General features: G+C 43.1%; 4 protein-coding genes and 1 long non-coding RNA gene across 6 annotated transcripts; all 5 read right to left on the reverse strand.

Moving 5' to 3' along the window:
• Positions 1 to 152: 152 nt before the first annotated feature.
• Positions 153 to 2006, reverse strand: nfkbil1 (nuclear factor of kappa light polypeptide gene enhancer in B-cells inhibitor-like 1). 2 transcript variants are annotated; one of them, XM_061292762.1, is made up of 4 exons: positions 1611 to 2006; positions 1327 to 1439; positions 1099 to 1219; positions 153 to 1001 (listed from the first exon to the last, which is right to left on the reverse strand). In XM_061292762.1, the coding sequence occupies exons 1-4, from the start codon at positions 1882 to 1884 to the stop codon at positions 418 to 420; spliced, it is 1092 nt and encodes a 363-aa protein (XP_061148746.1). In that variant the 5' UTR covers positions 1885 to 2006; the 3' UTR covers positions 153 to 417. The 2 variants fall into 2 exon arrangements, with proteins under 2 accessions (XP_061148746.1, XP_061148745.1); XM_061292761.1 differs by having other exon boundaries at positions 153 to 1004.
• Positions 2007 to 4711: 2705 nt separating this feature from the next.
• Positions 4712 to 6922, reverse strand: LOC133163150 (apelin receptor B-like). The gene has a single exon (XM_061292782.1). The coding sequence runs from the start codon at positions 6884 to 6886 to the stop codon at positions 5819 to 5821; it is 1068 nt and encodes a 355-aa protein (XP_061148766.1). The 5' UTR covers positions 6887 to 6922; the 3' UTR covers positions 4712 to 5818.
• A 719-nt stretch (positions 6923 to 7641) lies between these two features.
• LOC133163178 (uncharacterized) lies at positions 7642 to 10984 on the reverse strand. The gene is made up of 4 exons (XR_009716331.1): positions 10866 to 10984; positions 10608 to 10729; positions 10398 to 10495; positions 7642 to 7978 (listed from the first exon to the last, which is right to left on the reverse strand). It is a non-coding gene; the product is annotated as an uncharacterized LOC133163178 (long non-coding RNA).
• A 2712-nt stretch (positions 10985 to 13696) lies between these two features.
• On the reverse strand, positions 13697 to 18089 carry LOC133163131 (TBC1 domain family member 10A-like). Its single transcript, XM_061292737.1, has 9 exons — positions 17393 to 18089; positions 16766 to 16865; positions 16459 to 16566; positions 16266 to 16372; positions 16081 to 16195; positions 15945 to 16010; positions 15691 to 15880; positions 15469 to 15623; positions 13697 to 15286 (listed from the first exon to the last, which is right to left on the reverse strand). The coding sequence occupies exons 1-9, from the start codon at positions 17584 to 17586 to the stop codon at positions 14894 to 14896; spliced, it is 1428 nt and encodes a 475-aa protein (XP_061148721.1). The 5' UTR covers positions 17587 to 18089; the 3' UTR covers positions 13697 to 14893.
• A 489-nt stretch (positions 18090 to 18578) lies between these two features.
• On the reverse strand, positions 18579 to 24076 carry LOC133163154 (protein phosphatase PTC7 homolog). Its single transcript, XM_061292788.1, has 6 exons — positions 23574 to 24076; positions 22326 to 22505; positions 21879 to 22077; positions 21094 to 21217; positions 20881 to 21010; positions 18579 to 20762 (listed from the first exon to the last, which is right to left on the reverse strand). Exons 1-6 carry the CDS (start codon positions 23773 to 23775, stop codon positions 20704 to 20706), a joined length of 894 nt encoding a protein of 297 aa, XP_061148772.1. The 5' UTR covers positions 23776 to 24076; the 3' UTR covers positions 18579 to 20703.
• Between the last annotated feature and the right edge of the window lie 969 nt (positions 24077 to 25045).

Here is a 25045-nt window from a genome sequence, read left to right on the forward strand (position 1 = left end):
CCCTCCTGGTTGCATCCATTGTGTCAGACCTTTGTCTACTTTTGACCCGAGGAACTCATTTATTACAGGCAAAACATAGAAATGCTAAAAACAAATAATCCATTACTTAAATCTAGAGGTCATAGTCCCCATTTACCATTGAAACACTGGGATACAACATAATAATTCCTTTTAATAGAGGAAGAACCGCTTCTGCAAAAAGCGTAAAAATATAAACAAAACTCACGGATTTGAATGCGACGTGCAAGTTTGCATTGAGAAACGTTTCATCAAAGCCCTAAAGTATTATTTTATATTGGCACCACCAACGTTCATTATTCAAGCTTTAATTTAAGTTAAGAAGTAAATATAAAAGATTACTTCTGCAGGAGCTAGAATTGAACACCCACTTCAACTCCTGAATAAAAGACAATTTTGTCAGGACTTCAGGCTCTGAGACAGTTTGTTGAGTTGTTGCGACAGAGCGGTCACCGTGTCAATGACGCGCTTCTTGTCCTTTCCGTCCAGCCGAGCTTCGCACCTCTGTGCGAATTTGTCGGGGTGCCACAGCGTCTGCTGCTTGCGCAGGGCCTTCCGGAAGGCCACCGCGTCCTTACGATCCACGCCGTGCAGCATGATGTCCACCATCTCCTCGACGGTGCCGCGCGGCGCCGGCCAGGGGATGTCGTCGTAGGTCAGGAGCTTGGCGCCGCCTTCGCTGTGGAATGTATCCGAGCACATTTGCTCGTAGTGGCGTTTCTTACTTTGCCGAGTCTCTTCCTCTTTGCGGGCGGCGCGAGACAAATACTCCTCGTGTTCCTTTTGCAGCCTGGCGTGCAACTCCTTGTAGCTCTGCTCCTCTTCTTCTCGCTTACTCTTCTCCTTCTTCTTCTTCTTTCCGCTAAATGACGAGGAGGCCAATCTCTGAGCTTCAGCATGCTTCTTTGAAAAATATTCTCTTCTGATGCGTTCGGCCCAGTCGCCGTAGTCTTCCTCGTCGTCATCGACAGTCATCCAATCATCTGCTGTCATGCAGGCACAAGAGAAGCAACTATGACTATTAAAAATTAAACAGTTAAAAAATTGTATAGACAGACAGCTAGAGAAGCTACATTTTACCGTCATAAACTCCAAAGGTTTCGTAGAACTCGTCCTCACATTCACCAAACAGCTTCTCCATCCAGTCTTTCTCCATATCACCGTGAGATCGGCCGCTTGGGCCCGGTCTAGAAGGCTGAAACTAATGGAACAGAATTTTTTTTTTCAGTACCTGTAAAAATGCTAGTCATGTATCCATTTGTAAAAACAGTAATTCCAACTCTATGTGTAATGTGAACTGGATGCTACCTCGGAGTGTTTGAAACCATTTAGGAGTTCTTGTGGTGTCACGCCAGCCATGTTTGAGGCGTTCATGGCCTCTGGGCAACTCTTTCTGAGCGGTACCACCAGGTCGTCATAAGCTGCAGGAAGAAAAAGACAAATTTGGGTCTTGGTACTGACTCCTATCATCATAAATAGTGTGGGTTGATTGGAAGTTTTGTGGTGCTTGCATAATGATGCAAATAGCTTCTTTATTTAAATTACAGAATGATACGACTCGAATAAGCCTCACTATTTCTATTCTAGCCCACCTGTTCTTCCGCGCGCAAGAGCTCTATTTACGGCGACGTGTAGCGCCGTGTCTCCTTTCCTGTTGGCCCGCAGCACATCAGCTCCATGCTTGAGCAGAAGCCGAACTGCGGCGTCGTCGCCCAGGTGACAGGCGAGATGCAGCGGGCTCCTCTGCCTCTTGCCCTGGGAGAAGTTCACGACCAAATCTTTATGCTTCCGCAGGTGGGATTTGAGTTTGGAGAAGTTGCCCTCCTCGACATACTTCCAGAGCCGCTTCTGCGTCTTAGTCAGCATACTGACTGTGTTTAATTTATTCGGTTAAATAAACAAAAAGAGCTTTCAAGTCATGGCTTATTTGGTAGCAAGATGTCGCCAAGATACTTCCGGTATCCGCTGCGAATGGCGGAAGTAGCCTTCTATCACGACGTCTGTCCATCTTCAAATAAGTCTCTAAAAGAAACAAGAGCGCAAATAAAAGGTTCCGGGACGTGCGTACTACTGCCGCTAGATGTCAGTATTGACTCTTTTATTGCATTATTGTATCTAAATTAGGGAATCGCTCGCGCCCCCGAATCTTTTTCAGTCGTTAATTCTCTGATTGATCTTTTTCTGTAATACGCCTATACTTTGGAAAAATAAAGAGTAGAAAGTCTTTTTTTAAATGCAGGAAGAAGAACAGATTATCAGAAAAATAAATACTAAAATAAAGATAGCCGTTTTTAATTGGATAGTTTATGGCCTATGAGAGATTATCAAACAAATGTTTGACAGTTATAGTATGATTATCTATTGCTTTTTAACGGCACTTTCCACCTTACATCCAAATTCAGGTTTCCTTGCCACTGCCATTCAATCTTTTTTTTCCCCTCAATCTATAACCATCACTCTCCATTTTCAAGGCAATAGGCTGCAATGACCACATGCAATTTGTTCCACGGCATTTATAAAGATGTGGTAGATTCCACATGACTTACTCAGTATGCATCATCTCTCCCCTCGGTGTCTCTGTGGGTTCCTTGTGCGCCCCAGGCTCCTTTCAAAATGCCACCTGCCAGGAAGCCGTCACGTTACAAAGTCAACCGACTGCTCCTGCATAGTTCAATGTTTTGAAAAACACACAGTCTGAGGAGAGGGAAAATGATCATGTTATATTCAAGAAGAGGAAAAGCACTGGTGGCAATTGTTCTGCCTGTCGCTGGCATGAATAAATGAACAAAACGACATGATCAGAAAGTCATTTTCAGATGAATTTTGTGAAATTGAATAATTTCCCACATTTCTGGGTATCACTGACTTATCTTTTGTATGTTGGGCATCACTGTGCTAGGTTCTTTACCTGCAACCAATGAAGAGCATGCAGCTGAGCCTCCTCAGCATCGGGGGCCCACCGCAGGTCACAGTGGCTTCTTTTAGGACCTGAAGAGAAGGCCGGATATGAAGGGATGAAGAGGCGCTTTGTGCTTATAGGGACACTGGCATTAAGGCCAAGATCCGGAGTCTCTCTGAAAAAGCCGGTCTCCTTCCGCAGCCTCGGAAACGACGTGTCGCCGTTAACGATGGCGCCTTTGAGAGGCGGGGAAGAAAGAGATGTTTGATTAGTTACTTGAGGTGTTTTCTCACACTTTTTTGCGTTTTCTTTGCAAAAGCGAGACTTCTGCTCTTCAAGATCCCTGCAAAAGAGGATATCCCTGATCGGAAACCTTGACTGGGTGACCTGCCTTTTGTCTTTCCTGCCCCATGCACACTCTCGACACTCCACGGCAGGAAGCTCAAGGTCCCGCCACAAAGACGCTCAACTAATGTCATCCTTGGGCCTGACCCGGGTTCCAGGTCCGGTTGAGCTTCTCCTCCATTGTCAAGGAGCAGAGGAGAAATGCCGTGTGTTTCCTGTGTCTATTTTCTGCATTAGCCGCTTTATTGGCTTTGGATTTATGGTACTGGGGCCACGCGCTCGCCACCCACGGCACGCCTTACTGCAAAGCAAACAATAGCATGGCCGCCCATTGATATGCGATAGAAACTTTCCGCTTTGGTTCCTACAGGGTTTTGATTATACTTGGTAGGTGCTGTTGTTTTGGTTAGCGAGGTTTAATCTTCTCCTCACGATGTAGAGCTGCTCTCCAGTATTTATTTACCCAACCTTTATTATCACAAACGAATGAAAACGTTTGCTTAAAAAAAAAGATTTCTTTGAACGGTGCTCTGCAGTGAAAGTGCATCAAAGAGCCCGAATGGCAGCCCGACAGTGTCCACGCGCCGTGAAATGTCTTTTAGTGTTAACGTAACATGAGCACACACGCTTCATAAAACCCTCCGTGAAAATAATCTCGACCGGTTATGTTACGCAGCGGGATACGACTTTGATGCGGAAAGGTCAGGGATACTTTGACGGGGCGGCGTCTCGAGTGAAATAGAGCTGAAATGGCCTCGCCAATAAAAGATGATGAATCTACAAGGGAATGCATTCATCTTGTACTATATGTCTAAAATGACTGAGAAGTTCTTCTGTTACTTATAACATTAAATTATGTGGTGGGCCAAATCTGACCCCCGAGCCTCGTGTTTGAAACCTACAGTTTCGATTCTATCGAAAAATTTTAATTGTGCTTGCACAACATAACTGTATACACATGAGCAGCAGGCAATTTACTGGCACCAATTAAAGGGATTAAATCCAGGATACTTCAGTTACAGGCCGTGTTATTAGCTATGGCTAAAAACCTCTGACCTTTCTTTGATTCCGACTTATCGTGTCCACTCCCACTTTACAAACCAGTCCGCCCGGATTAGGCTGCTCCTTCTGTCTCCCTGATTATGCCTTTAAGAAGCTCAATACCGTCCACAGTCATTAACATTTCCAAAACCTGACTTTAAGATGTTTATAGGACTTGGGGAACAGTTGATTGTTTCGGCGAGAGGAGCAGAAACATGTCTTTCTGCGGGGGGAAACAGAACTCCAACATGCATTTCCTGGAGACATATACTTTGATTTGGAAGCGGAGCGTACGACACAATGGAAGGGCCACCGCCTCCCCTCACGAATGCGTCCTCAGGAAGAAGCAAACATTCAACTGAGGGGAGAAAATACATTCCAGCAAAAAAAAACAACTCTGACAGGATCTTTGGGGTTTTGCATTTTTTTTATTACAAATCATAGACAAATAAAACATGTAAAAAAATATTCACAAATTCATATTTTTGTCAGGATCAAACACATTGTGGCTGACAACACACACACACTACAATACACACATTGCCTGTCAAACTAGTCACCTTTTAATTGGCTTCTCAGTTAAGGCAGTCTGAAAACATTTGTCAGCTGCCATCTGTCCGTCTGTCTAGACCCCCTCCTTGCATCCCGAGACCCCCTGTCTCTCCTTACCACGCTTATCAGAGCCTGACACTTCATACCCACGCACACACACGACTGTAGTAACACACCACAGGCTGGAAATGCCACAGACACTGACGTCTTGCTGGGTTGTCACACCTCAAGAGCTTACAAATAAAAAATGTAATGGTGGGAGGTAACTTAGTACAAAGACCAGGTTAGAGACACATTTTACTGACTGATTGATTGGAAAAAAAGGTAGAAGCAGCAAGATTGGTGAAACAAGGAGCATGAATGACAAAGGAATTATTTAAGAGAATTGTTTGTTGCCATGAAAGAATGATAAGAGGTGAATGTAATGTGTTAAATCTGAAAAAACTACAATTAATATGCATTTTTTCCTGTTATAATAAGCTAATTTATTGTTTTGTTAGTCTGTTCACAACGGCAGCACTTTGTTTTGATAGCATAAAATGCTAGCTCGCTAACACTATGCGACGTGATTATAAAAACGGCCAACTAGTTTGTATTTTTTCAATAGTTATCCAAATAGTACAGTTAAGAATGACACAACATTCATTTTTGTATATTTCAGAGTCTGTACTGAAGTTCAATCATACTACTTTTAGTCCTTTTTTTAACACAAGTATCTGTGTCAGTACTTTTGCCACCTTTGAGAGAATAACAAAAAGTATGACATTTCATTCTTGGGTTGTAAAACTTGAGTCCAAGACCACCCAAAAAAGAAAAACAAAAAGAGAACCCGGGCCTTTTTGGGGATACATTCCACACGGTCTACTTCACGTTTGGTCCCTTCAAAGTTCGCCAAAAGTCAGTAGTTCAGAGCCGAGAGTCTTTTAAGTAAGCACCGAGCAATGGCGGAGTCCTCCAGGCGCGCTAGACCTTGGTAGCCAGAGACTGGGCCTCAGTCTTCTGGGAGGACAAGGAACCGGCCGGACTGGCGTGCAGGGACTTCTTGAGGTGGAGCAGGCAGAGGCACTGGGACCTGAAACGTAGGTCGAAGAAAGCGTACAGGAAGGGGTTGAGGCAGCTGTTGACGTACGCCAGGCAAGTGGCGTACGGGTGGGCCAAGAGCAGGAAGCGCAGGAAAGCGCAAGTAGCCGGGAACAGATCCAGATAGGAGAGAGCGTCGGCGCTTTTCACCACGTGGAAGGGGATCCAACAAGCGGCGAAGACCACCACCAGCGTGGTGATGATTTTGAGGAGCCGCCGCTTGCGCTGGTCCTCCTTGCGCAAGGTGTTGAAGTGGCGCGTGATGGTGCAGCCGATGAACCCGTAGCACACCATCATGGCCAGGAAGGGCAGCAGGAACCCCAAGGCGGTTGAGGAAATGCTCAAGCCGGCGATCCATTTGGCCTCCTGAGTCTTGTCGCTCACCAGGCTGAAGTCCATGGCGCAGGACGTGCGGTTGCTGCCCAGGTCGTGCCGGGTGGTACGGAAGAGCAGGGTGGGTGCGGCTAGGAGGCTGGACAGCGTCCAGATGGCGGCGAGGGAGGCTCGCATGTAGCCGCGAGTGCGCAACTGGGTGCTGGACAGCGAATGCACGATGGCTAGGTAGCGGTCGAAACTCATGCAGGTGAGCAGGAAGACGCTGGCGTACATGTTGAGGAGCACCACGTAGCTGCTGATTTTGCAAAGGGCCACCCCGAAGGGCCAGTGGTAGCGCATGGCCGTGTACACCGCCCACAGGGGGAGAGTCACCACGAAGGTCAGGTCAGCCAGGGCCAAGTTGCCGATGTAGACGTCGGCGGCGCGCCGCTTCCCCTGCGCCTGCCATACGGTGAAGATGACCACGCCGTTGCCCGACAGGCCCAGGATGAAGATGAGCATGTAGAGCACCGGGATGACCGAGTAGGACGGCGCCCATTCCGAGTAGTCACACATGGTGTCGTTGTCAAACTCGTCCTCGTATTCATAATCGTACGGGTTGCCTGTGAGCTCCATGGCTTTTGCCTTCGGATGGCGGTGGAGTGACTTGCTGCCCCGTGCGATCGGCCCGCTCTTATATACGACGCACCCGCTCGCCCCCCTCGGAGTTGTGAACCCTCCCAGGATACGCCCTCCCCCCTCCCTCACTTATCCACCACAACACAACCTCCCACTCTCAGTGGAAGCAAGCCCACTCGTTTGTAAATCACTGAAACATGGCTAAGCAAATTACATTACTGCATCTATTACTCTTTTCAATATACAGAAAAAATGGTATGAATTGCATTTTACAGTTTTCATTCTGATCATTTCTCGATATAGTAAAAGTATTTTATAGACAGTAGTTTAAGCTTTGTTTATCATTGTGTACGTGTATATGTACATTGTATCCATACATACATTTGCAAATATATAATCGATCCATTAATTGACAAATTATCAAATAAATCAATAATCAAACGCACCAAACCATCGAAAACAAGAATCAACCCATTTGCACATCATCTGACATATTATCAACCCAAACAGAAATTAAAATCAGAATTAATAATTTGAATAAAAGTATGGAAATTAGAAATGAGCTTCTATATCCAGTAATTGCTAAATCAATCGATAGAACTTGATTAAGATTATATTATACTGTTCACATATTAGATTTTAGATTATTATGACTTTTGATTTAATCAGTAATAATTAAAAAAAGATTATTATGACAGTTTTTTTTTGTATAAACTAGAAAAAGATTATTATAACAGTTTTTTTTTTATAATTATTAGGATTGTGTCAGCACAAAAGACAAGTCTTCATCTTCTCTTGCACAAATTGAGATCAACAAAAGGTTTATTTAATCAGTCAAATGAAAGCTGATGTTTGAAAAGCTTTTGTGTCTTTTTGCCAGAGGCCGCGAAAAAAGACATGTAGACATGTTTAGACAGTCAGCCACAAGACAAGCCCAGGCATGACATGTTCCATCATCATTTCAATATCAATCCAAGAGTCGTTACGGTACCTGAGCTCAAGGCCAAATACTGCAGCTTCTTCATCTGCCACCTCACGACGTGTTCCGACATGCACCACCTCAAACCAACACGGTGGATGTCATCGAGCCTGGAATCGATTACAACGACATTAATGTTCATTATGTAAACTGATAGCAGACTCAATGATAACACTAAAAAACTAAAAACGAGTTTCATATCTGCAGCAATTTGTTGGATTTTTTTCCCCCCAAAATTTTCCAAGATGTACCAAATAACAATTGGATTTAGTAGGTGCAAAAGTCCAAATATATAATAATATTTTCATATTTTCCTTCTTTATTGATCTATCTATTTATTTTACACTTTACAAACAATTTAAAGCAATGAAAAATTCGAGAATAAATCTTGAACCGTGACAATTTTGTCAATTAAAAGTCTGGATTTTTTTTTTCTTCTATTAACCCTAACAGCAATGATTTTTTTTTCAGTGTAATTTCAAGTTGGAGTTGTGTGTAAGCACCACTCTTTCTTTCCTCTGTCAATATCTGCTGCGCTGTCCCATATGGGCCCTCTCATTCCACAAGTCAGCGTAGGGGGTTGGCAGCAGTGGCGCCGACCCAGTGACTTTTAGACATAACTACTGTATCACTCAACAATGTCCAACCCTATGCACTGATCCCTTCTTCCTCTGCACGGCCGCTCGTCCTTCCCCAACGCGCCCACCTTCCTCTCATTATGAAGCCTTTGCTCTCACATCTCCATTGCTTTTACCACTCTCCCGGGAGAAAAAAAAACCCAAAATGTTTTTTGTTTTTTTTAATTGTGACGCACACTTGAGGTATTAAATTCAATTGTGTATATCAAACTCCACCCAACTTATGTCTTATCCTGCTTGTGTGTCCATCCTGTCAGGAAAAAGCTACAAATAAATCAAAGTGAACTTCCCATCTGCCCTTTGGTGGCACCGCATGCTGTTTTTAGCCAAGTGTTGGCAGGGAGGAAAAGAAGATCATTATTTAGGTCGCTGTGGAGGTAGGCATTGTTTTGTTCTTTGTCACTACAATTACAGATGTGGTAATTAGACCTACGAGTTTAATACGATTTGTGATCAAGCACGTAAACTAAATTACAAATATAGTTTCCCCTTTGAAATGGTTTAAAACCTCATTATTGTTTCAACTATACCCCCCTCCCACGACTTGATGTTATTTTGACCTAACCGTCCACTTGTGCCCACGAATAGATTTTCGTTATTGTTTGCCTCTATGTGTGGCCTTTTGCTGTAAACCACACACCATGTTGCCAATCTGCCAATCACATCACGCTGAGGAGGATTTCTTGACATTTTTCAATCGTGTCCGTCATCAATGGGCAATAACAGACATGCAAAAAACAAACAAAAAAAAAACAGACTGTCTGCCACCAAGCGAATATCGAATATCTTTGAAGTTTAATCGAGAATTCGTATGTTTGATGATCACTTTTTGGTGATACCAGTGACACCCGAAGACTGAGGAGGTGTGTGTTGGTGGTGCGGCAGTTGTTTGATGTGTGTGTTAAGCTGTCACAGACCGACCGCATGCAGACTTAGGAGGGGGGCTAAATAGTATAGGGACCAGAGACAGCTGGTTCCTCAAGGCTTTTTTTGTGATATCATCAGACGAATATATATACCTGTCGCTAATCCTTAGCATGTAGCAGCAACTTTGGTGCCGCTTTAAAATGTAGTGACAGTCATGCACAATAGGACAAATGGTCAGTGAGATGATTAATTAGGCTTGGCTTAATTAATTAGGACATTTTCTGATCAGATTGCTATCTAGCTAACTGTTAGCATTCCAACTGCTGGTACTCTTTTTGTATCTGCCTTTGCACTTGTTATCAATACAGCATGATATCAAATTTACCGTATTTTCCGGACTATAAGGCGCACCTTCAATGAATGGCCCATTTTAAAACTTTGTCCTTATATAAGGCGCACCGGACTATAAGGCACACCATTAATGCATCATGTCAGATTTTTAATCCAAATCAAATCATTCTCCATTTTATATTTATCATCCAAACCCTGCTAAAGTGATAAAAGTCTTGCTTTCATCTGACATCTAACATTAATGCTGCCAAAACGGACACTTCAAGCACTAGTAATTTAGCACCGGCAGACATTTTGGCTGCTCCCCACACTCGTTAACAAAATCAAGCAGTTGACGCAAGCTTGTTAGACGCAAATGCCTCGGGAGATATTAACACCTTTTGTTAGGTCCAATAAATTTGGCCATTGTGTCAAAGACAAACGCTTGACTGGAGTGTTACCAGTTGAGTTGACTTTAACTCAAGTATTTAAAATAAAGTGTTTAATTTTGATGACTTGAGACGAACTCCGATTCACCTACTATTGTCTACAATGGAACAATACCATCACTGTGGATTTCCTTGAGGTCGTCAAGCACATGTGCACAAGTTGTTTGTCTGACCTGATGAACCACGTAACCCTGAGAAGACATTCAGAGCTGAGCTATGGCAGCCTTTCCTGATGAGCTGCTCACCTTACTGGGCCGGGGGGGGTGAAGTGACACATGGAGGTCGAGCTTCTGTTTGGAGACTGTGTTGATAGCAACCTTCCTGCTTTCCCTCTTGTTGTCTCCTAAACCAGAAGTAGCCCAGATGAAATGTTTATCTGATATAAGTATGAGGAGATGGAAATCCCCCCAATAGCATTTAGGCAAAAATTATAAATAGGCTTCATGTGAACTTACGTGACAAAAGTTTGGATCAGAAGCAACTTGTATCAATTGAGCTTGTTTACACAGGCGACGTTTGGGGTCAGTGTTGTTATCACTTCCTGTCCCAAACAAAAAGAAGGAGAATCACGTACAACCTGCAGAAAAGAAACATGCATGGCAACAGCTTACTGACCGGAACAAAAATACCTTCTCCAGGCCATGACATTATTCACGTGGGAAAGTGTGACAAAGAAGAAGTCCAAACAGCCTGTGAATTATTTTAGTGCTCACCGGGATTTAGGAAGCTTTCGAATGTGCCACTCCGTATATAACGTGAACCGTTTTATGGACCTTCAGAACTTCAGAAACTCGAACGTGTTCAGTTTCAAGGCTCACGCATGAGAACGCACGTGCTCTCTAAATACACGCCCGCATCCAACACAAACACACACACAGAGTGTGTAACATCGTCTGAAACACAATAAGCTATTGTAACCTCAAACCCAGAGGTCCTGACTCCCATGTGCTTTTGTCATTAGTTTCAATTATAAGGCCATGAAGTCAGCCTGTGATGAGATGAACATCCCTTACTTGAAACATACAAAAATAAAACATATAAAACTAATTCCATGATCTGATGTATGTATATGTGAAGCTTTAATAGCTTTTAATAAATGGTTAAAGATAAATGCATCAACCCTAAATTTTTTATCTTTGTTGCCCCATGTTGACGTTATTGTTATCAAGTCACAAGGCAGGCTGGCTGACCCACTATCAGGGCTAGCACAGGACTCTCGCTTTTTTTTTTCCCCCCCAGTCTTCTTAATACTCTTTGTGTATCCTCTCCAACCCCCCCCAACACCACCACCACCATTTCCTCATCAGCAATGGAGGGGCTTCGGATGGACGGGAAGAGAGGGGACAGTGGGGATGTGACCCAACAATTGCAGGAAGTGGCTTCAGGTCAGTACGAGATTAAGTGCAAGCTCACAAACATCCCCGTTGAAGAGATAAACACACACTCAACAAAAAGCCATAAATAAAATGTTGCATGTGCCACGATAAAACATCTTCACTCAGAAAGGGAGTGAAAAAAATGACAGGTATATTAATGGTGATTTACAAATCTCTCTTTTTTTCTGTCTAGAAGAAAAGAAACATAGACTGGATCAATCTGTAAATAAGCGATCACACTCAAGAGTGTTTTCTGTGTTTTATAGTTAACTTCTTTTTACACTTGCAAACCTTTTTTAAATATATTTGTAATAAAGGTGGAAATGAATAAGCACTTTGCACCTTTAACTCTATGAGTATGTTTCCATTTCTGCTGATATTTCCTGTCTAGTAAATAAAAGTTTTATAATGGCAAAAAAGGAACAGATTATGGCTGTTTCCTTTTCTTTCCTCCCCAAATTAGAAAAAAAAAGTTTCCAACTAACGAGATATTGTATTATTCAAGCGCAATGACTGTATTTACCAAAAATCTAGTAGAACTGGACAATTTAGAAAAAAAAGCAATAACGTGAATTGTGATAAAAAAAAGTTAAGACACATTTTTATTTAATCACATTTTCCTGACTTTAATTCCCGACCATGAACCTTGCACTGCACACATGCTTTTCCAATGCCAATGAGCGCTTCAAGGAGCTTCAACAAGAACAAGAACTATGGAGACTGTGCCAAGCAGAAGAAAAAAAACCTCATTTATACAAAAAGAGGGAGATCCTGGCAGTGACGTCTCATATCCTATCACAAATCTTAATAAAAGAAAAAAAAAGCTGACGTTGATGATACGCTTGGCCAGCTACTGTTATCCTGAGGAAAACCATTAAGGGACACACGCGCTTCCTGGTCATCGTGCATTGAAAGAGCATCTGTGGCACCGATGACCTACGCTACCACTCCGCTTCCTGCCCTGCACGTGCAACTCAACCTTCGATTTGTGTTTTCTGACCAAACATGGTCTTGAGACACACATGCTCAACAGGATATAAATTATCTACCCAACTTGTCCAAAAAAAATTAGAAATATTTACTCGTTAACCATACAATTACTTATTATTAACAAGAAAAATGGGATTGCCTCCTGTTTTTTTTTTGTCTCGAACCTCCAGGCCTCTAATCCCCTTTTGGGTAGAGGGCACAGAAAGGCTACGAGGGGATAAAAGGTGCAACTTTGTTACCAAAAAGCTTGAGACGAGCTTTGCAGCTCACCAAGCCTAGACTTTAATCTTCAAGACGCTTCACACATATGGCCGCCTCCTCCACGACGTTATCAGCCATCTGCACCCAAACAACACAAAACAACATGCTCACTTAACGTGGACGTTTTTTTTTTTAATTGGGGCTGTTATGTAGCTAAATTAATAATGATAGTAAAATGAGCTGTGAACTCACCATGGGCATGGCGGCCATTGGGAATTTTGGGAGCTTCTTGAACGGCCGGGCCAGAAAATATTTTTTATTCTTTTTACACCATCAACTGTATTAATTGCTGCAATTTTTCACTCCACACATATGTACGTGATCGATTTGATTTGAAGACACGGACGGACGGGCCTTGAGGCAGCTGACCCTCATCATTCAGACATGCAAAAAAAGTGAGGCTAAATAGTGCAAAGTGTGGCGCAATGAACGGCACTGTGGGAATCCTCCCCCATTTGAGATGCTAATTCTTGAACGGACTGAAAGAGCCGGAGCAACAGGTGTCCGAGGAAGTGCGTTGCCGCGAGGGCAGCGGGTGAATGTTAACCAACACAGGGTATACTGTATCATTGAATTTTAGCCAGGGCTCCTTGTGCGAGTGCCATTTTGTCTCATTGTCTTAATTAAGGATAAAATGGCAGCATTGTGTAGGGATGGAGGCCATAATCAAATTAGGCAAGAAAAACTTTGCACGGAATGGATTTGACACCGTTTTAGGCTCTATTATTGGATTACACAAATTTGTGTCTTAACTATTCATTAGTGAGTTGTCTTGTAATCTCCAAGTGTTTGAAGTAGCAGCTCAGTGGCGCCATCTATAGATAATACAATGCTTTCCATGTTGAGCCTGAAAGTTCAGAATAATTCATTCTAAAAAAGTCAACAATTTTTTTGTGAACACAAAGAAAACACATTAGAACTGTTCTAATACCCACCACAGTCTCTCTCATTTATAAAATCAATTTCAGATCAAAATACATGACAGTTTTTAAACAAGTTTACCCTACACCGTGGCAATCATCGTATAAATTAATGTTTTACTTTTAATTGCTGCCTTCCCCCTGTAAGTGCAAAAGAAACAATTTGACCTCATCGTAAATAAAAACAGCTGTACATTCATTGCGTAAGGATGATATAAAAATACACATTTTATATATCGGACTCCGAAAAATGGGACGTAAAGTGGTTGACACCACCAGCAACAACAATCTCCCATTCCTAGTGTTTTTGTTTTCTTTTTTCCAGTAATAGTCCTTCAAAGTCTTTATAGGCAGCATGCCGGATTCAGCATTCAATGCATTTCATTTCCAACATGACATAAACACTCCTAGTTTGACAGATACTACACACCCAACTTAAAAATCTTTGGCTTCTTAACACAAAAACATCCCTTCATTTAAAGAGGTGGAGTCAAAGTAGTGTGAAGTTGTTCTGCTCTCATAAATGTACAACAGCTGTTCAGAGACTCAAACTGAGGTTGGCAAAGTAATAACAACAACAAAAAAAATTGATGGCAATGTTGTGTAGTGAAGCATGGGCACAACATTAGGTACATAAATACAATTAATTTCCAATATGAAAAAATTCCCATGGAAAAAAAAAACAACTTCAATATTACCTATGTATATAGTCAGTATTTTTTTTTTTTTTTGGGAAAAGGTTCACATAATGGATTTTCTAAGATGGACCTAATATTGTGGCCAGTAAGTAAGTATCTTTTCCTGCTATGATGTAACAGATTGTTTCTTTGCAGTAAATAACAGCGGTAGCTGTTTAAGTCAATTAGCATGTTAAGTCATGCACACCACAGAGGTGCTCTCCATCCTCTTATTGCCTGCTAAAACCTAAAAAGAAAAAAAAAAGTGCAAACTATTCATCATCGCCACCTGTAGTTCATTCAGGGGATTACATGTTTAAAAGAGGTGACTGGAAACCCGTTTCAGCATTCGGATTGGATATCCTTCATGTCTAGCTTAAGGTTGACTTTGGTAACTTTCCCAAAGGACCGAAATGTATTCTCAAAATACGGTAGTGGTTTGAAATTCTACACATTTTAAGAATCACGAGTGTTTAAAAAAAAAAAGAAAACCCATTTCAATAAAATGCTCACCGTGCTACAGATAGGTGTCGTGCTCGGCGCTGCTCACGCTCTCTTTGGACGCGTGCGAGCTCAACGGTTGCAGGAGCGGCGATGGGACAGTGAGAGAGGACGATGGGTTTTTCGTCTCAGCCGGCGGCGGCGGCGGCAGAACCCGCTTCTTCCGCTTCTCCTTTTTGGCCTTACGAGTGTCCCTGGCGCCGTCCACCTCCGCGGGGGATTCCACAATGATGGTGGGCCGCTGCCTCAGATCCTGCCGGCCCGGCGGCTCGGCGGACATGACGGCCTTGGCGCCGTGCATCCTGGGAGGGGATCTGTAGCTGAGGTCGCCGTGGGTCTCTTGCCAGCGCCGTAGCTGCGCCAGGTGCTCTTTCTCGATGTCTTTCTCCGACACGGACAGGTAAATAGTCTGAATTACCGTGTTTGGGGACAAAAGAATAAAACGACCATGATCAGGAAATTGTGATTAACTACGTGTGGAATTTTACTAGTTCCCTCAAAAGGGCAGATTTTGGCAAGGAAAATAAAATTGCATGTCAAGTTGATGTCATTCTTGGGATATCTTCATTTTCTCATACGAATCTTTTTTACCTCTTGCACCAGGAATCTCTCCTGCATGTATTGTGGCGGAATAGCCCTGAGGAGCTCCATAGTTTCATAGAGACCCGGGCAGGCTTTCACCTTCTCTTGAGACCCCAGCATGCATCGGAGGAGGACCAGGCCCACCCGGAAAATAATCTTCACTCCTGAGAACCAGAGAGACGACTTAATATACACAAACACATGGCTTGTGGAAAAAGACTCATATCTCACCTTCGCAGAGGAACATGTCCCACACGCGAAGCACGGAAGCCCAGGGCAGCGTACGAGAGAAAGCGCACATGAACCACTCGGTCATGTACAAGATGGGCTCCAGCTTGTGCTGCTTGAGGTGACGGTGCGCCACGGAAGACACTCGACGCAGCAGCGCGTATAGGATCTCTCCGTCCAGCTGGATGGCCTCCTGCAGGAGACCACATCATGCTAGTTAAACTGTTGTTAAAATACTGCTGAGTGTGCATTCTTACCAGCCCTGTACTGTAGTATCCAGGAAGGTACTTCTCACAAATCTGCACAAGGACCCAGAAGGCATCCTAGGACACAGAAATAACACTTTCTAAAATGCTGGACCATACAACCGCTTTAAATGAAAGAAGTTTTGACCTCGGCAGGCATGTGCATGAGGAGCACAGCGGCGATGGGAGCCTGAGCTTGACAGTAGCCCTCCTCGGGACGGTGCAGCGTGTACGCCTTGAGCACGCGGAATAAGTCTTGCTGCCTGCATAGGAAGTATAATATTGACAATTTATTATTTATTCTCATTATTTATTTATTCATTTTTTGCTTACCCATGTCCGCCTCTAGCTGAAAACATCTCATGGAAGGGAAACTGCCGGTGGAGGTCTCTCTCGATGATATCCACCCATTTGGGATCTCCGGGTTGGTTGTCCAGTTCCTAAAGGCATCATTTTGTAACATGTTTTACAAATGTGCAGAAGGCGACATATTTTATTCGCACAAAACGAGAAATGCTCAGCTGACCTGGAACTTGCCCTGGTTTTGTTCCTCCTTCACTTTGCCTCCCGTGAGGTAGAGCCATGCGCGACCACGCAACGATGGTGGGATGCCCTTCTGACAGCGTTCTTTTACCTGTTGAATTTGATGAGTCATTTTTACTGTGTTAAATGCTGAAAATCTAAAAGTGCATTTTTTGTGTGGACATTTTAGTTTGACCCATCCCTGATATCAATACTCTACATTTTTTTTTATACCCGTAAAGTCAAGGTAAAATAATTCCAGAACATATTAAACTCTTGATTGTTTTCTTCTTTTTGGGCCAAGCAGATACCTTCTTGTGCTTTTTAGCCATCCACTTGTCCCAGCTATTGAGCATCTCCAGCCATTTGGCCTCCCGCTGTCTCAGCACCTCTGTGGGGATATCTTCTGCACTATGAAGAGAACAAATCACACCAAAATAACTACAATAAAAACTCTCATCACTTGTAACATTATTCTGTCACATATAAATGGGGAAGGCTGTGACGTTAGAAATGCCTGATCTCTTCCTTATTCTTTCATACAGGAAATGAATCCAGCAGAGCAATGGTCATCATCAGCAGTCGATTTCCTGAAAACAGGATGCTGTAGGAGAACTTGCCCTAGTTCCCTTTCACTAACAATATTTAACTCACTCAAAATCTCACTTTGCCATCTAGTTATTGTAAATTGCATTACTGTCTCTCCCAAAGCAGCTTTTACATAAAAATCTCATTGGATTAAGTATATCTAATAATCTGCATGCTGCTGTTGCCATTCATAAAACAGAATAACGACTATTTGTCCAACAAACAACTCACAAAAAAAAATTGAATATTCAGCATGCATTTCTGTTTTAACCTAAATGCACTATAACCGTACTTAGTTAATTTGACCATTAATTGCATGCATATTTTTACGATGGCATCGGCAGACTTACTGGAGTCCCGGGTACTGTTGGGCTCCACCAGTGAAGCCGTACTTGTCCACCTCTTTCTCCCCAGACGTGTCAGTGGCATCCGAGTCCAGTGTAACCGCATCCGAGCCAAACGACCGAGTGCTCCCGTTGCTTGTCAGATGCTCGGCGCTACCCTGAAAGTCAAGCTCTCCATCGTCCATCTCGGTTTTTGCCATTTAGCCAACATTGATCTCCGCAGAAAATAATACTGGTCTTATTTTTAACTCTCATAAACCTCCATGCAGCCCAACTCCTGTCCCGGGGTATGCTAACGAGCTACGGATGCTAGTAGGGATGCTTTTTGCTGTTAAGCCCCCATATTTAAAAGTCACATTGTGGATTTAGCGTCATCATTTCTCCACGAAAATATTAATGGAGGTGCGTGGATTCCAAGCTAACCTGCTAGCATCACACGCACCTGTCTGCTGAATCGTACAGTTGCAAAATCTCTGCCACTGTCAGCAGGAATGCAGACTAGCACGTTTAGTAGGTACAACAAAACAACTATCTACTGCCCCCATTAGGTTCAAGGCCGCACTGCAGCTTTACAAACGCAATCGGAAGCGGTGAACTTGTATTGTTTAGAAAAGGATTAACAGAGTTGTTCAATTTTTATAAAAACAAACTCACACACTAAAAACGGTCCTAAATGTCTTCTACGCGGACCTGTTTTTGCTGTGGCAAGCATGACTGCCCCCGTGTGGCCAGTACGTGTTTTACAATAATTAGTCACATGGTACTGTTGAATCTATCGATCCATTTAATTTTTTAAAAGGGTGGCCAAGTCATTTGTATTGAAGATACGAGACTACAAAATATAAATGAATGAATTTATTTAAAAAATAATTTAACCAAACACATGTATAAAGCGGAAACTAAAACATACAAAATAATTATGAAATAACCAATTAACAAATACTGATTATGTAATTGCTTGGCTAACTAGATTACTACATGACCAATGTTAACCTTAAGAAAATTTGAATGTCCATGAAGACCATGAATTAAGCAACACCGAATTTGTGGGGATATTTATATTTTACATTTTAAAACAAGTTTTACAAATTAAAATTTTGCAGACTCAGATTATAATTGAGCAATTAATAAGGAATCAAGTCATTTTCTGATAAATATAAATACTTTTAATTATAATAATAATAAATAAAAATACTATAACTTCTTTATTTAAATATTGTACATTCTTTTCAAAACATATTTACATAAATTAGACTTGCATTGTTACACCGTGACAAACAGATGTACAGTTCATTCACCCATACAAATATCGCTTGTTGGAAAAAGGACAATCGTACCAGTCGTAGAGATGGCAGAAGCACCTTTGCTTTGATGGGGAGAACACACAACTGGACGTACGCAGACCGTATTGAACACACAAACAACAACATGGACGAGACAAGCTTGCAAAGACAGGGAAGGCCTCTTGATGACGGATCATGTGTTAAGTAAGGCTTAAATTGTGCTCCCCCCTTTTCATTCGCACGCTAAAATTTCACAGCCTTTGTCTGCATACAAGTTACATTTTTACAGGACATACATTTTAAAGACACAGGAGTAAAACGGATCGACTGAAACCATGCAAAGAGAAAAGCACTGACAAATAATCTACCCCCGCCACACGAGTACAGCTCCTACTATAATATTGAAATACATAAAACAGTGACATTATTGGTCTCCACTTACAGCAAGACATACAGTACAGAGCAGGGTCCCTAATATGCATTCTACTCTATATGGCTTTCGTTCTTTGGCTTCAGAAAGCTGTCGTGCACAAGCTCTACAGACAACCAATCGCATGTATGAAAGACAATATCCTCCAGCAAGAAAAATCGGATCAATCCCATTAAATTTTGAGCATAATTTGTGTACAATATTGCTGCGTGTTTACAACCACAAGGCGTTCTGATGAATATATTAAGAAAAGATGTCATTGGTGTACCCATGTTGAAACGGTCAAGACATTACATAACGCGACTGAAATCCGCACTCACACAACCATGGTGAAAAGCAGCAAGTTAAAAAAAAATAAAAAATCAGCTAATAGTTGCTACGACTTTTTCCTAAACCAAACATACCATATTTCCTCAAATAGTACCCTTGTCACACTGGAAGAAATAAACGCCTTACATTAAATAACATTTACAGAGTATTGTGCCACTAGGTAGCGGTGTAAGAACAATCACCACTGTCCAACAAAAGCATGACTTTCCTAATTTTGGGACGGTTTTAGTTGATGACTTATGTGAAAAGTTTTTTTTTTTTTTTTCCCCTCCCCACACGTTGAATCAAACTGCAAAAAGATTCTGCAATACTGTTTTGCTGGACAGCACATACAAAATAAAATGGTAATATTTGATCTACGTTAGTGGATCTAAATGTTTAACCAAAAGATGCAATTTTTGGATGCGAGGCGCGCAAAGAGATTTTTCGTCTGTTGTCTCGTCTGAAAAATGTGTGGATAAAATGTATCGTCATTTTAATATTTTCAAAATCCATCTGTTACGTGTAAAGCCCCGCCCACCCCAATCAACATCTGACAATCTTGGCAGTTCATTGAGTAAACCACTATAGGAGGAAATACAGCATTTGATCTGGACAGAGACTTTCCAACATTATTTAAAAAAATAGACATCTCTTTATCGTCACACCCTTGACCTATGTTTGCAACCGTGAGCATTACCAGATGCTATAGCGTTTCTCTTAACGTCAAACGTGACACATTGGAACTCGCTCAAACGCACGCAATTACTCCCTTTTCCTATCACACTATCTCAGTGTGTCCGTGAACGCATCACTCGCAACAGTAGGTCAAAGAGTAATAAATCCAAAAGTAAAGACAGTCTCAGAACTATTTACAAGCCCCAAACCTCGATGCATGTTGCCTCGACGGAGGCGCTGTTGAGTTCCCTCCGAGGGCCGAGCTAGTTAGCTCAACCTGCACATTCGCAAAGCCACCTCCTCTGCATTGGCCTCAAATGGGGCTACAGAAACACATTCAAGTTCAACCTCTTAATTCTTGATCAAAGAACCTCCAAAGCCTGGCTTACTCCTCTTTCCATGCCGTGCAATTTAGACGCCTTAATGTGCTCCTGCACCACGGTCAACATGGATCTATCCGATCTGCCCGCTTTCCCTTTGACACGCCGGAGGAACAAACGAAAACTAAACACACATGGATGGAAGCGTGGGCGTCGTGTCTGAGGAAGAGTCGGGCGGACGGGAAAGGGGTGAGCGAGCCCCGCGGCGCCAAACGCACATTCGAGCGCACGCGCTTCCTAGTCTGTATATTCGGCCACGATGGAAAGCAGCACCGTGATGTCGTCTGGCTTTCCTCCTGCGGGAGAAAACCAGACAAATACATTTGAAGTGTTTGTGATGCCGTTGTGGTCATGTGATGAGATGCACCTCAACAACTGGACGTCATTCTTGGTGCGTGTGAGGGACACGCTTACCTCTTACATTCAGACCGTTGTCACATGCAAACTGTGCAAACGGCGACATGTAGTTGGGATCATAGGCGAGGTCGTGAGCTTGTTTCGCTATACTCTGCGCCGTCTGCAGAATGCTCTCATAGTTGCTGGTCTGAATAAGAAGACGAGACATTACTTAGGAGGAAATCTAATCCGTGCAGGATGTTGCACGCCCGTTTAAAAATGATGTCACACCTTGAGTTTTTTGAGCTCCCGGAGAATCATGTAATCGGGCATGTTGTCGAAGAGGCCGTCGGTGGCGGTGAGGATGATGTCACCGAGCTGCACGTCAAACGAGGAGCTGTCAGCAGCTTCTGGACTGAAAAGGGGAAAACGGGGACAATGAGTTCAAAGAAACGCAAAACTGAAGCTCTTCGTATCTATTATTAAGGAGGAGGTCGCTCGGACACGGTGTTTTGTTAACTGTTGACATGCTAGCAGTCCTGCCTCGCTAGGGAGTCTTGCTGGTCTCACGGCCGCGTATTTATTTCCAGAACCTATGACATACTGAAGTCCTGGTGTAGAAACAGTTTAAGCATAATTTTTCCCTTTTTGTCTTTGGGCAAAAGTGTGGTTCCGCCAGGCATCTGTGAGAGGGAAACTCGACTCTGCGGTTGGACTGGATAGTTGTGTTCCATTAATTTTAATGGGAATCCATTAATGGGTGAATGTCAGTACCCTATGACTCTGTTCCTAATTAAAAAAATAAAATAAAAAAAAGATAGAGTTCAGCTAATGCAAATTTGCCAAAATCCAAAACGACATGGTCCGGAGGCCATTTTATAGAGCACGCCATGCTATTTATTAGTAATAGGAGCCTTCGCCGTTTTGAGGTTGCAAATGATGTACATGTAATCGAGATCTACAGAATGAAATTCCTTCCCTCATATTCAGTGTGAAGGAAGACAGCAAATACTGAGCACAACAAAAGCTAAGGGGCACTTCTTTTCACGGTGCGTCACACGGGTCTCGCCGCCCACCTGTCACTGAGCACCACCCCTTCGGACCCCGGGGGAGCGATGGACAGCTGGAAGGGCGTGTTGAAGTAGTGCTGCTGCTCATCCGAACGGTGTACCACCTCGCCTCCGCGCACCACCAGGAAGCCCGAGTCGCCGAGGTTACACGTGTGGAGCTGGTGACTCCGTCGGTCCAGTACTACGATGCAGGCTGTGCTGCTGCCTACAAAAAAAAAACAGCTAATATTTATCGGTACCTTGAGGTGTTTATTATTATTTATGCTGCTGAGCGATTGTACCCTTGGGGGGCAAAACAGAGCCGTATTCGGCTGCAGAGCTCAAGTACACATTACCATCGCAATGAATACGAAACTGGTTATTCAACAACTGTGAGCGCTGCGGTAGATTGAGTTTCTGTTTGGTTTCACAAAATGTACATCCTCATAATGTGTGATGCGGAGCGTAATTTACCTAAAAGGGGGACTTTGTTCTGCAAGAGTTCATAGTAGCCAGAGGTCAGGATGCCCACTGGATTGCTCGGAGTGAAGCGACCTTCCTTCACTAGCCGCTCGCATGTTCTCATCAACGTGGCAGAGAACTGAGATGGGTCGACGCCGTAGTCTCGCCAGCCACCCACGCCATCCGCTACACCTGTGAGACAAGCAGGAAATTAACACACCAATCTTGAGAGAGAGAAACAAAATGTGCGGTGTTCACAAGGTCAATTGAATAACACAAATTATTGTTTTGAACTGGACAAAGCCAGGACAGTACAATAAAATAAGCCAAGAAATTTACTATAATGAATTATTTAAGAACATTAAAGAACAATGAAAAGCATGTAAATAAGACCTCTTACATCACAAAGGCAGAAATACAAACAATATTTTTAATTCCCAGAGATCGGCTGATGCAAACCATTGACATTTTGTAATATTTTGGTCTTTGTTTGTTGTGAGATCACGGTTTTAGAAGTTTATAATCCCTTCTCATGTTCACAAATGTGTTAAATAAATAAACTCAAATTGCAGAATTGATGCAGCCCCCTCCATAATTTTATTAAAGAGTAAACGTGTTAGGTTTAAAGGGAAATTTGCACACAGTTTTCTGTGATACATTTAAGAAAATAAACCCTGTATGAGAAACTCCTAGGTGGTTCCCCCGGAAAGGCATGAAAAACTCTTTCGTTTACTCAACACGTCTGTGGACAAAAGCCAATTCCAGCCAAGCTAAGAGAGGCTAACGTCGCTGTTAGCAAAATGGCCACCTCCATGCTCGACCATTCTGACCTTGTTGTTTTCTGTCACAATGTTTCGAATTTGTGTTAATTTCAACATTGGGAGTTTTTGTATGAGTTTATATACACCCCCCGACTCGATTTGGTGAATTATCTTGCACCGCTTTTTTGTCCGAACGTATCTAGGTGAAAGGTCATTTGGTTTACGGCGTAAAAACTCCACCTCGACAACATGTCATAACAATAAATTACGCCGTTATAGGTCAATTTTACATAGTGAATGCATACAAATGAAACTGACACATTTAGTAAAATGGAAGTTTGGGGATAATGTTCAGGCTGTGTGACCGGAGGGGGTGGAGGCTGTTGTGTTTTCATCGTGAGGTCAGTCCACGTGTAGGGGTGGACGACGGACCACTGAAGGTCAACCGGGTACAACCGGAGCATGCAGACCGGTTCCCACTAACGGAGAGTGATCTTACCCAAAACGTCGGCACTTTTGTTCCTCGCAATGAAGCAGGCGTCGTCCCCGTAGCACATCCCTTTCTTAAGAATCCCCTTCCGAAAGTCCTTGCCGAAGCCATAGCTGGCGGTAACGAGGCTGTAGTCGCGCCCGTCCGTCTGCGAGAGTCCACCGAGGACAGCTCTGGCTACCAGTCTGCCATAAGACAGTACGGATAACATCCCCACCTAAGCGGGAAGCCGAAGCAGCACCCCTGCCCGGTTGAAGCCCTCTCACGCGGTCGTATTTGCCAGTCACCGCTCGGTCTCTTCTTCGGATTAAGACGTTTTTAGCCTCCCATGCACACCAGACGACTCCGCTTCTTGGAATAACTAATTCAGCCACTTACTTAATTTAAAATCTAGCAATAAACACGGCGACGTTGGAGCTTTATGGCTGATTTCGTGTCCACGGTTCCTCCACTTGTTACTCTCCTTCCCGACATCTTTCCACGATGTACCGCGAGTACATACGGGTATCCTGTCAGTTTACAGTCGTGACGTCACAGCCGTGGTGCCATCAGCCAATGAGAGAGACGCTAGCCGTTCTGCCCAGCTTTGGACCGCACTACTGCGCATGAGTAACAGATGCGCTTGTTTTGCGAGCTGGGCGTCACATGATGAACTAAATAACATTTATACAAAAATGACCTTCCAAAATGTTCATGTTGTATTAATCGCATAATTACTCTGGAGCATTTTAACACAAAAAGAGTACAATCAAGCAAAATTGTTTTCCTGGTAACTGGTTGTATCTGGACTCATTCAAATGTCAGGTTGAGGGTGTGTGCGAAAACGAGTGCTCCGCAGCTCAAGACCCAACCCTCACAGGCTCAGCGCATAACGGAGCAAAAGAACACAGAGGACAACAACGCCTAATCTCTCAATTTAACGACGAATAATCGTATTTAGCCGTTTTTCCTCAGTGGGACATTATTCAGGTAAACGCAATAATCATTTTCCATAGTCGAGACAAAGCTAATTCCGTTATTTATATTCGTTTTATTCTTATGGTTGATTGCTGTCGGCCAAGTTGCCTGTTGCCGATTTATTTGAAAGAAAAATGATATATTCGACAATTTGTTTTAGTCAAGCACACGATGAGAGGGAAAAAAAAGCCGATTGCTAAAGTACTATCAGGTTAAAGTCGCTCTCTCTATCGGATGATCAATTACCGACCAGGACCATGATGTCATTTGTTGCCTTGTCATTGTTGTTGGTAATTGTGTTTATTTAATTTCAAATCAGTGATTTTGCTCCTTTTCTTCTTAGGGTTAGGATGAAGCGATGGGTCGAGGCAGCTTTGCTGTCTTCTCTCATCATATGTCTGCTAAACACCGACTCTACATGGGCCAAGAGAGGGGGCGGGAGCAGCAGCAGCAGTAGCCGGAGATCTTCCAGCTCTTCTTCGAGTAACCGGGGCTCGCAATCCAAACCGTCCAGCTCGAATCCG

Source organism: Syngnathus typhle, linkage group LG12 (genome assembly GCF_033458585.1).
Source record: "Syngnathus typhle isolate RoL2023-S1 ecotype Sweden linkage group LG12, RoL_Styp_1.0, whole genome shotgun sequence".
NCBI lineage: Eukaryota > Metazoa > Chordata > Actinopteri > Syngnathiformes > Syngnathidae > Syngnathus > Syngnathus typhle.

Bases quoted from the DNA above. Each gene is read 5' to 3' on its own strand.
- nfkbil1 (XM_061292761.1), bottom strand. From the start codon at position 1,884: ATGCTGACTAAGACGCAGAAGCGGCTCTGGAAGTATGTCGAGGAGGGC. The intron at 1,220-1,326 runs GTAGCATCCAGT...CTGTTCCATTAG, and splicing joins ATGGTTTCAAACACTCCGAG to TTTCAGCCTTCTAGACCGGG. The intron at 1,005-1,098 runs GTAAAATGTAGC...CCTGCATGACAG, and splicing joins AACCTTTGGAGTTTATGACG to CAGATGATTGGATGACTGTC.
- LOC133163150 (XM_061292782.1), bottom strand. From the start codon at position 6,886: ATGGAGCTCACAGGCAACCCGTACGATTATGAATACGAGGACGAGTTT.
- LOC133163131 (XM_061292737.1), bottom strand. From the start codon at position 17,586: ATGGCAAAAACCGAGATGGACGATGGAGAGCTTGACTTTCAGGGTAGC. The intron at 16,196-16,265 runs GTAAGCAAAAAA...CTTCCTATGCAG, and splicing joins TCAGCTAGAGGCGGACATGG to GCAGCAAGACTTATTCCGCG. The intron at 15,881-15,944 runs GTAAGAATGCAC...GGTCTCCTGCAG, and splicing joins GATACTACAGTACAGGGCTG to GAGGCCATCCAGCTGGACGG.
- LOC133163154 (XM_061292788.1), bottom strand. From the start codon at position 23,775: ATGTTATCCGTACTGTCTTATGGCAGACTGGTAGCCAGAGCTGTCCTC. The intron at 21,011-21,093 runs GTGTGACATCAT...CTTCTTATTCAG, and splicing joins GGGAGCTCAAAAAACTCAAG to ACCAGCAACTATGAGAGCAT. The intron at 20,763-20,880 runs GTAAGCGTGTCC...TTTCTCCCGCAG, and splicing joins CAACGGTCTGAATGTAAGAG to GAGGAAAGCCAGACGACATC.